Source organism: Carassius auratus, chromosome 45 (genome assembly GCF_003368295.1).
Source record: "Carassius auratus strain Wakin chromosome 45, ASM336829v1, whole genome shotgun sequence".
In the NCBI taxonomy this organism is placed as follows: domain Eukaryota; kingdom Metazoa; phylum Chordata; class Actinopteri; order Cypriniformes; family Cyprinidae; genus Carassius; species Carassius auratus.
Window position 1 is genome coordinate 4,269,546 of NC_039287.1, and position 11,958 is coordinate 4,281,503.

Consider the following 11,958-nt stretch of genomic DNA (forward strand, 5'->3'; position numbering starts at 1 on the left):
CCACCGAAGTTTCACCATCACGCATGGAGGTGAGGGGGATGTAAGGAGGCACGGAGATGGGGAAAGTCACAAGAAAAATGCACAACAAAGAAATGCTAACGCTAGCATGACAAGTTTTTTCTCTCCACCGAAAGATGGGAACCAAAATAAAATCACAGCAGCTGAAGTGACAAGTGTCTACCATAATGTGCAGCATGGTTTATCGTATAGATCAGGTGACTGTACTACTAAACTAGCCCCAGTCATTTTTCCCGATTCAGAAATAGCAAAGAAGCTGGCTTGTGGAAGAACGAAGAGTGCATCTATTGTTACAGGTGTGCTTGCACCAGCATCTTTAGAAACATGCTTGAAACAGTTAAATACGCCAATGATTGCAGATAGACCGGATTCTCTTCCACACTTTTCCATTGCGTCTGATGCATCAAACCATGGAACAACCAAGTTATTCCCGTTAGCATTAAGATATTACACACCCGACCTAGGAGTGCAGAACAAACTGTTGGACTTTTATGATGATTGCAATGAAAACTCTGATGCAATTTTCAACCAGGTTGTTTCAAGGCTCGAGGAGAGAAACCTGGGGTTAGAACGGATCTCTGCATACTCAGCTGATAACGCCAGCGTCAATTATGGTGTGCATAACTCTGTGTATAAAAAACTGACGGACAAGAATGCATCAGTTATCAAGGCCAACTGCGTGGCCCATATTCTGCACAACTGTGGGAGGTATGCAGGCGATAAGCTCAGAATTGACATTGAGAACATAGTCACAAAAGTTTGCAACCACTTTTCGTCTTCAGCTAAACGTGTGCAAGAATTAAAGGAAGTGTTTGAGTTTGTGGACGAGGAGTACACGGCTCTTTACAAGAATGTGCCGACACGGTGGCTAAGTTTGTGGCCTGCTGTCAAACGTCTGCACGACTCCTGGCCAGCTGTCAAAAGCTATTTTTTATCTCTTGGAGAAGAGCGCTGTCCATCAGCACTTTGGAAATTGCTCGCAAATTGTGAGGATGGAGAAGACGTGCCCTGTGAACTCCAGGCATACTTGCTGTTTTTGCAAAATAGCCTCAAAGTTTTTTTCGACGCAGTGCTTAAAGTTGAGGGAGACGAGACAACTGTGTGTGAACTTTTCGAGTTAATGACCAATCTCAAATTGAAACTAGAGCAAAGGAAAAATGATCGATTCTTTGGATTCGAGACCAGTTCTCTCCTGCAACAGTTTCCCACCGCACAGGTTGCTGTTATAGAGCAGGACTTTCTTATGTTCTATGAAAGAGCGCTTGCTTATCTACACAAGTGGTTTGATTTCACTGATGGCAACTACCTAAAGCACATCTCATGCCTGGCTATCAAGAGGGAATTTAGCTTCCAAGACCTCCGTGGAGCAGCTGAAGCATTAAAAATGAGCTTTAAACTGGACATGAACCAGTTGTATGATGAATTCTGTGTTCTTATGCTGCACGTAAAGGAAATCGCAACAACAACAAATCCAGTTGCATCTAAGTGGACAGTTCTGTTGAAGCACGTCCGTGCCCCAAACATAACAGCTCTGGTATCTTTGGCTTTGAGCATTCCTGTCACCAATGCGTTCGTGGAGAGGGTGTTTTCTCTCATGACTGCTGCGTGGACAGAGACAAGGAACCGCGCAACTGTGGACCTCATAAAAAGTGAACTCCTGGTGAAAGTGAACTACAGCTACACCTGCCAGGAGTTCTACAGACACATAATAAATGAGAAGGCCCTACTCGAAGCTGCCAGATCAGACAAAAAATATAAATTCAAGATGCAATGAATCCGGTAAGAACGCATTTAATCTTAGTCTCTCCTAATGGAATTTATGTGCTTATTTGTAAATGTGCTTTGTAGCGATTGGATTTTTATTTTCACTTAATTATTTGGATTGAATAGAGACGTGCTGTTAAAATAATTTTTTACTGATATTACTATTAAATATTATTAGTGACGTTCACAGCGCCGTCATTAACATTTTTATAAACCTGTTAACACATGTTAACATCACTGCAAAAAGATATCTAATAAAAAAATAAATATTTATTCACCTAGTATAATAATAGTAATTTCTCTCCCTCGTGTCCCGCATTGTCCCGCAAAATCAGGTCTGCTGTCCTGCAACACAGCAATAGCCAGGTGGTCACCCTACAGTGTTCGCTTGCGGAGCAGGTTTAAAACTATTTAAAATTACATGAAATTGATAGATTAATCAGAATTAATTATCAAAAGGTTTAGTGAAGTTAACAAAGTTGAGAAAGTCACAGATTGAAGAGTATTTTACCAGGCCATTTTATTCATTCAGCATTTTTAAAAGTGGCTTCCAGGTTAAAAAAATGGAAGTATTTCTGTCCTATTTGGAAAAAAAGGGATGTCATTCACAACCCATTGCTGGCCAATTCTAATGGTCAAAGGTGCATTCCTGTCAGCTAACCACCGCTGTCACTAGTAATGTGGATTCAATTAAACTAAATTAACCGTTGACACCAGAAGTGACTTTGAATCAGATATGTGCTATCAGAGCTCTGACTGTAACCTCTATCTCTCACTGACTGCAGGTCAGATAAAAGCCAAGCCCTCACAGCACAGCGCCATCACTTAGTTTATCCTCTCAGCTCTGCTAGAGGGCTAGATAAGCAATAGCTGTTGTCGGAATGGCTACGCATTAATACAGGTAGACTCTTCCCAGAGACCTTGGAAACATGATTTGATTAATTTGCATTTTTCTACACGCTTTTAATCTAAAGCAACTTAAAAACTTTTTTTTTTTTTACATTTTGAAGGTGTGATAATTTCCTTGATCTTTTGAAATAAGAGTTTCAAAACTTCATTCCCAATACATTTATTACAAATAAGATGTAAAAACGGTCTTTCTGAATGTGCTGTTGGATTGATAGATTAGTTTGACAGCTCACATTTCCATGTCAGTTAGTGTAAATATTCAGTAAATGAATCGACTGTGAAGAAAAGAGGACCAAGTCTGACAGTTACTAATACCAAACACCTAATGATAGGAGTAACGTGGGAAAATCTGTCTAAACCTGTGACTGTGTGCACTTACATGTCCTTCCAAAGGATCCTACCGTTCAGATCGAGAATATGAAGTTTGTTTTTAACAAGGCCCCTTATCATAGCCTGATCATAGAGCACAGCTTGAACCACTACACTACTACCACAGCTCACCGCGATGCTGTTAGGGTTCACCTAAAAATTCATCATAGCCCAAAAACTGACTAGGGAACTGACTGGATAAGCTGGGTCTCAGAAGGATCAATTAGAGCTCACATTCTCACTGACTCTAGATCAGATAAAGCCATGAAACTGAGAAGAGCTCACTTAAAATGAGGGTAATCTCCTTCTCTCGGGGTAAGGGTGATGTGCTTTCATCTCCAAACCTGGCAGAGAGATAGAGGAAAGCCAGAAAGAAAGGAATAGGTGAATTTGAGTATGTTGTTGACTTTTTTTTGTTGTTGTTGTTGTTATTCATTCTGAGCTAACATGATGCTTTGTGTGCGTGTGTGCGTGCATGCTCGTGTTTTTGTGTGCACATGCTTGTATATATGGCTTCAGTTGTGGTGGTCTGAAGTATTATGCCTGATCATGAATTGTGGTTGTTTGTATTAATATCATTGTGCAAATACCATGAATTTGTGTATTGTGCAGGAAATGTGTATTTTTATGTCTCTTTTTATTGTGCAGTGGTGTATTATGAACTCGTACTTATGAACGATAGCTCTCAAGATTCACTTGATTTTAATATTGTTTAGTTTTGACTTGTAGTATGGATCGCCTCAAATGAATGCACAAAATTGAGGAATTCGGGACCGATATGTACTACTAATACATAATATTTCAATATACAGTGACCAAAATATATTGCCACAATATAATATTTTGGTTGTCTCGGTCCCTTAAAAACATTGGTGCGAATGGAAGGACCGACTTTAAAGAGGACCTCCAAAAAATATATTTTAAGCATTTGTGGATATTTAAAATATTACTTCTTATTTAAAAGTTCATAATACTAAAGTAGAACCCTTGCACACACAAGAGAAATAAATAAATATCTAAAATATAACTTAAAAATAATGTAAAATATTATTAATCCTAAAGCAGACCCTCCAGAGAAACATTTTGAAGGTTTTTAATTATTCACAATATTATCGTTCTATTTCTGTGCATAATTTGTTTACAAATCCTTACATTTATTATATATATATATATATATATATATATATATATATATATATTATTATATTGACAACCTGAACAAATTATTCTTTTTTTTATCATACAATTTATGTTATACCATTAATCACATTTATTCATAGGACAATTCATTAATCAAACAAATGTTGTGATTTGTGGTTTGTGTCTTGTTCGTCTGTCTTGTGGTAGCCAGTAAGTGTATCTTGTTGTAATCTATCAGCACAATCTGATTTCAGTGCTAGAGGGAGTTTGCTTCCCCTCTGAATGCTCAAGACATTGATTTATTTAGTAACCCTTCTGCCATACTCTAGCCTCGACACACACACACACACACACACGTACACACAGCGTGTCCTCGTTTCCCCTTCTAAACTGTTGCTTACTGAAAGCCTGACATTCTGCTGCATTCTCAGAAGAGCAGTTGCAGCTGTCATAATGTTAGATGTTTTTTTTTTTTATTAATTTATTTTATTAACCTCTTCCAATGTTCAAACACATCAAGATCACTGTAAAACCCATTCCAAACAACATCTTTTCCCACTTGTGTTGCATGCGTGATTGAGCGAGATCTTCCAGCCAATGATGCCATTACACAGGAACGAATGGCAACGTGTCATCTTCACGAAAGTGATCAAGTATCATTCATCTTTGACTACTTCAGCTCTGTCTTCTCCACACATATTCGGTCACACCTCAGCCCCTCTGCTTCCTTTTTCCTCACCGATTATATTTGAATAGACTCATCAATGCCAGTCAATTGGCTTTCTTTACCAGGAGCAATTACGTACCGCTCACCCCGTCTCTGTTTGTATTGGGCGATCTGATGTGCATTGTTCCCGCTCATAATAAGCTTGTGTTTTATAATGGACTTATTGCTCCAGAATATGAATCATGTTGAATAAGCATGGCTTTTATTATTCTCTGTGATGAGGTTGTTTTTTATGGAGATTATTTTGTTTAATTAAGAACAACAATCGAAAATAGAGGGGAAATTATGAAGTGATTATGTAGGTAATTGTGTTCATTTATTATATATTTTTTCCCTACAATTTTAGGTGGCCTGTTATTAATTTTTTCTAGTTATGCGCTGCATGTGTCTGTTTGTTTATGTGACAGTCTTGTCTGTCGTGCTATTGAAATTATCTTGTAAAACATTTGTACAGGCGACGCCGTTCCACTGACAAGAAAGCTTCAATTAGAACGTTCCAAGCAAATTGATGTAAAAATTTAATTTGAAGGAATAGAACACAACAGAATCTGTCAGACTGTGCAGATTTGATCCTAGAGATGTAAGGAGTCCACCATTAAGATGATCACTTATTAATTTTCTTCTCTGCAAGACATTGCTCGATCCGATGTGTGCATAGACCTGGTCTTTCTAAGAAATCACAGTTCAGGAAATGTGAATGAATGGGTCTGTTATGTGAAGAAAGAGGACATGAAAGAAAGGGACAGTAGTCGACAGTTCGGCTGAATGACTTTGTTATAGGCCATTTTTAAAAGGGTCATTCTTTTCTTTTTTCAATCAGTGCCAGCATTCAGCAAAATCTCCCAGAAGCTATCTTGCTGGGCAATTGTTGGCACTTCAACACTTCCACCTTTATGTATTCTTAGTTCTCAGTCCATTACCTTTACTTTAGAACAATTTCCGACTGAAATTATTTTATTTTTTTTGTCATTATTGACTCGCATGGTATATAAAGGTAGCCTCTTGTTTCCGTCATTTTCATATTTTGTCTTCTTGTCACATTTATTCTTGTGGAGTCTCGTGTTGTTTATCTATCCAGGGGCCACCAAAAACAGATCTCTCATTTACCAGATAAAAAAGAAATAAAAATTGTATTCTGCAAGAATGCATAAAATTCACCATTAAATCACCATTAAATCAATTATAATTTCTATTTCATTATGTTCTTTTGAACTTTCTATTCATTAAAGAATTCTGAAAATAAATGATCACGGTTGTTGCGTAAAAACATAAAACTGGAGGCTAGAGTTTTTATAATATATTATTATGGTAGAAATAAAAAACCTTTTGCCACATATTTTCTTGTTAGATTAATGCCACATTAAAAAAATCAAGAATTACGTATCTAATGGATAAAAATAGAACACGACAGAAAATTTACATGTGTGTCCAAGTGAAAGATTATTTGCAGCACAGTCTCTGAATCTATTTAAGATTAAACTCTCTCTAAAATGCAGGTGAACTCAAAAAATTCTGTTGATCCCTTTACATTGCCGTCATTCGGTCTCTTCCTGTCGAGGTACTCTGTTCTTGGCCAAAATACAGTACACTGCAATGTGGACCAGACTTGTCAGTGAGTCTCTCTGATTGTGAATCTCTTTTCTAGCTCCCTTTGGTTTAACCTGATTTACATCTAATTAGATTGTTGCTGAGCACCAATATGAGGGTAATAGTTGGTGGTTATATATTTCTCATCCACTCCCTCCTTCACCGCTGTCGTCTATAATAATAAAATCGCTTGGTGTTTTCAGGAGGGCTGCTCTGAAACCGCTACTGCAGAGACCCAGCTCTGTTTTGGACCCTCTCCTCGTCCTACTCTGTCCTGATCCAAACCAGCTTTATGATTTAAATGATAAAAGAAAAGCCAAGCATGCATCATTTATGACACTCCGTCATTCTGATTAAAGCTGCGATGCAACCAGCACAAAAGACAAAAAAAATAAACAAAAAGAGTCAAAAACATACATTTTTAATGAGCTCTTCCCATATTCCTTGGGTGCATTAGCAGATATTAGTGAACAGTATGTGGATTTGTAAATAGGCTGTTAATGTGCCGTTTTATTTGTGAGAACAAAATGTCCACAAAGGAATAGAAAAAACTGAATCACTTATGAATAGTCTCCACAACAAAATAGCTTAATAAACTACTAAATAATGTCTTAATGAAAAGAAGGCAGGGTTAGAGGATCATAAATATCATTAGCTCACTATAAATACTATGATATAAAAAACAAACACGTTTGTGTCTGTGTGCACAATTATGCTTTTAATCAGTTTATCTTGTATGGATACAGTGCTAATAACAAACATGCATCCAGACTGACACACAACATAGACACCCCGAGAGAGTATGGGGCATTTTATTCTGGATCAATGGGTTTACCTTTTTCTGGGATTTTATAAGATTATGTTCTGAAATATTTATAGCTGTGTGTGTTCATGTTTCTGACTTCCAGTGTGCTCAAAGTAGCTTCATTAACCTCACTGCTGGGGCCTTTAAAGGACATTTCCCAGTAACAAAAATCAAGCCCTTTTCTTTTCATTTGTTACCATTGGTTGTTATGAGCAGTATATTCAGTCTTAATCAAATATTGTTTGTTCAGCTTGACAAGTTTTTTCTTGACATTTTTGCCATTTTACGAAGACAGAGGTAAATTTCCTCACTCTCTCTTCTCTCCTATTGATGTATGTTCCAAATAATGATGTTGTTCCAAACCTGTTTAACCTTTCCTCTGCAGAACACAAAAAAAGATATTTTGGGGGACAAACAGCAATGGATCCCATTGAATTACATTGTTTTGCCAAATAAATCAAGTAGATAGATCCCATTCTGTTCATATTCTGTGCTTGTCCGTCCAGAGGAGAGCAATAGCACCGATCCGCTATCTGTCTTATTCTCCGTTTCTGACACACACTTACTGCCTTGCCAACGACTCCTGGCTGGCCATCCATACATAAATCCATCCATTCCTCCATACATACATGTATATCGACCCATCTATCCCTTATTGCTTCCCTTTTTTCTTACTTCCTTTTTACCTTATTCCTTCCTCCTTACTAATGTGTATTCCTCAGTTCTTTTTCTCTTTTTTTAATTCTTTATTTCTTTGTATATATGTATGTATGTATGTATGTATATACAATCTCGATAGATTGACAGATAATTAGGAAGAAAGGATGTATATCATATAATGTAGTTGCATGGAAAAAAGGTAGGTTTGAACATAAATGAATAAATAATATATACTTTTATTTTATTATTCAACTTCAAAACTGTTTATTCTTGTTAGATAGACTAAGGCACATTAATTCTATTTGTTTATTGAATTCTCTACATATCGGTAATTGAGTTTCACTTTAGATTCATTAAGAATTGTTGCTTATAATAAATGTTGTTTATAATGAATGCCACTATAATTGTTATTTTAAACTTTTATATAAATATATTTAACATTTATTCTTGAATGCAGCTAATTATAAAATGTGATTTATCAATATTTTTTTCCCAGTCTGACTTAGATTCAGGTGTGACTTTTTAATCTGGAAAATCCAGTATATGCTACTGTATATGTGAGTGCTATTTGCATCCCTTCGCTCTCATTTTTCTCCTTGAAATGATCAGAAATAGAGTTCCAGTAAAGGAAAATGAGAAATTGCTCTCGTCTGTCTGTTGGAAGAAGGTGATGAGTAGAATATCTTAACAGCACATTACTGCTCTCTCATATTCACATCTTCATTCCTTTCAAATGAAGAAAAATTCAAATGATTCTTCACAAGCCACATCATTTTTATCATCGGCATCCATTTGAAACATTATAGGCCATGTGCCAGCTCTCTCTTCTCCTTCATGCTGTTTTTCGCTTTCTCTGTTTCCCTCCATCTTTATGAAGTGGTTTCTACAGCTGGCTGATCTTTCTTCACAGTTCAGCGCTCGACATTTTAGCTCTGACTCTCTCTATGCTCTTCCCTTTTCCCTTCATCCTCTTATTTTCTCCCCTCTCTCCCTCCTTCCATCCTCCTCTCTCAATTTCTCCAACACACTCTTCTCTCTGTTTTTCTCTCTCTCTCTTGCTCTCTCACATTGCACTTGCTGTTCTTCGACCTTTTAGCTCCGTCTGTGCCGTCTCTAACGGCTCTCTAAAGACGTCTTGGCTGGAAAGAAGAAATAAGAGTGAAAAACTACACAAGGCTTCTAAAAAGCTGCTTCATTTGAAAGTGACTTAGAACAGCACTTCATACATCACTGCAATAGAAAAGTGACCTTTTGTCTACATTGTTTCACTAATGTAACCGCACTTTTATTATGTATGTGTATGTCTTTTAGATCACTGTAAATTTGAACTTATCCCATAAGCGTTAAAAACCTTTGTGCAAGGTCATTACAGTATATACAAACTGCATTTGTTTATTTTATATCCACTATTAATGTCACGTCGTGTTTAATATGAGGGCGCGCACACACACAGTCGGAGGTCATCATATCTTGACTTGAGCTGGCCTTTAATCAAATTTAGCACATAATTGATTTTCCAGTGTGCTGACTCCTACAGTAGCGCTCCTCTGTGTTCTCCACCTCTAAAGCCGGCAGTTGAATTATTTATGCTGAAAAGACGAGAGATGTGCTCCTGGTCTCTCTGAGCAGTCCGGGGGTCACAGAAGGGTGGGACATCTCTCTCTGAGCTCATTTATATCGCATGTGACCTCCTCCAGACATTCAAGTGCAACATGGCCACTAGATAACACAGATAAACAGAATCTAGGGTGCAGGCGTGAGTCTGTAAGCTCTGTTCTGAAGTGGAGGCGGAGAGATTTAGTCTGTTTTTAAGACTAATAGCTGCCTGTACGGTGTGATGGTTTTTACAGGTTTGTTTTTTGTTTATGTGATAAAATAGAGTATCAGACATGTTCATAAAATAGTAAGTTGAATTAACAGGTAGATTAATATTTGTGTGTGGGGGGGGGGGGGGGTATGTATATATATATATATATATATATATATATATATATATATATATATATATATATATATATATATATATATATATATATATATATACACACATACATATACATGTATATATTTTTTTATTATTACTTTGAAATATGTCTTTTGCTCACCAATGCTGCAATTATTTGATAAAAAACAATATAATTACAATTTACAGTAACAAGCATCATTACTCCAGTCTTCAGTGTCACATGATCCTTCAGAAATCATTCAGATATGCTGATTTGGTCCTCAAGAAATGTTTTTATAATTCTGATGCTGAAAACAGTTGTGCCGCTTTGATACACACTCATGCACACACACATATAAGCACATAATTTGTTCTCTCCTTTTCATGGCTTGTTTCTCTTTGTCTCTCTGTAGGTGACTGAGGAGGTGTGTGACTCTGAGCTCCTGTCTCTGCTGTTGAATGCTGGGATGTTGATCAGTTGTGTGGACACAGCTCTGTATTCTTCACTGGTCTCTCACATGCTGGCTCAGGGGGAATGGGATGTGGAGAAAGCCGCCCGTGACCTCCACCAAGCCGGCCACAGCGCTCAGGCCGGGTCCTTGCTCCTGTCCTACCGAGGATCCCACCCAGGGCAGTTCACCTTCAACAGTGCCCTCTCTGTCATTAAAAAATGGCTTTGAGGCATGTGTGGGTTAAAAACTGACACGGAGAGATTGTTCCTGTCTGTCTGTGTTTTTGGAGGCCAATCAATCAGTAAAGGAAAGTAGTCAATCTCAGCTGAATAAAGTAAAAAATAAAATAGTGTACATTGGCACCAAATCCAGATCACAAATATAATTTCCAATTAGCCTATTCAGACAGTGTTTGTTCAGGACTTCTTCCCGCTGACAAAGGACTCAGATCACCTTCCCATTTCTCTCTCTCTCTCTCTCGCTGTCAGTTTCCCTCTCCTGACTGGAGCTCGGTGACATGGGTGTAATTACATTACTTCGGCTGTTCGGTCACGCTAGCCTGCGCTAATAATCATTATAGGCTGGAGTCGGAATTGAAAATGCCGCATGTGTGCTAACAGAGTGTTTGGCAAAAGTATGTATGTGCGACTTCATGGTTGATCGTTTCCCCACACAACTTTTTGATCTTTTCCTTTGTAGGGTTATTAATTATTTTTGAAGAAAACAGATTAGGCCTCCAGGCTGACTCTCACCTGCGTGATTGTTTAATCTGCACACAGATGCACTAAATCTATGTTAGGTAGCTGAGCAGTAATGTGACTATCTATGTACTTCAGGCAAATGTATCTGCAGTGCTCAATAAAAACATTAAAACTTCAAAAAGTTGTATTTTGCTTTAATTATCTCAAATCTGGTTTTGTTTACAACCGTTTTGGTGCACTGCACATTTTGGGCAATGAAACGTCAACAGATAAATAAGATAAATGTGAACAGGTAATATCTAAGCACCCATCTATGGGTTTAATACAAATTGTACAGAAGCTGTTTTCAATATATTATTTTATCTGGCTGTAATATCTCACTCGAAACACCCTAAGCATATTATATGCTACAATAAAAATAAAAATACTATAATACATAAAAAATGTGTTTCCAGACAGCCTAGTACACCAATATTATTATTAGTAGTGCTTGCTGAAGCATTTATCACCTACTATTACTCGTACTCATTTGAGAAACCCCTAACCCAAGGTTTTAGACTCCGATGTCCGACTTGAATTGGAATTGTGCCAATCATGTGAAGCAGACATATTCAAGAACGACATGTCTGGAGTGGTTGAATGTAGATTCTATACATCTCTATGTTTACACAGGCTAGCACCACTCAAATTTTCTTTAGAACGCATCATCTAAATTAGGTTTGATTCAATGCAGAAATCTAATTCTACACAATCCAAACCCTACAGGGCCGATGCTGCCATCCTGTTTGAGTTCTGCTTTATTTGAAGGCTGTAAATTGGAATCTCACCCCCCATGAGAGTCTTTGTCGAGGGAGGAAGATGCATAACGCATGTTATGATTA

At 37.4% G+C, this 11,958-nt stretch overlaps 1 protein-coding gene across 1 annotated transcript in view; it reads left to right on the plus strand.

Annotated features, from left to right (window-relative positions):
• The window catches only part of LOC113062977 (neuroblastoma-amplified sequence-like), a 125,055-nt gene extending 113,802 nt beyond the window's left edge, over positions 1-11,253 (plus strand). Inside the window, 1 exon segment of the mRNA XM_026233094.1 lies at positions 10,338-11,253. Within this exon segment, the coding sequence (XP_026088879.1) occupies positions 10,338-10,604 (267 nt within the window). The 3' untranslated portion in view covers positions 10,605-11,253.
• The last annotated feature ends 705 nt before the right edge of the window (positions 11,254-11,958 follow it).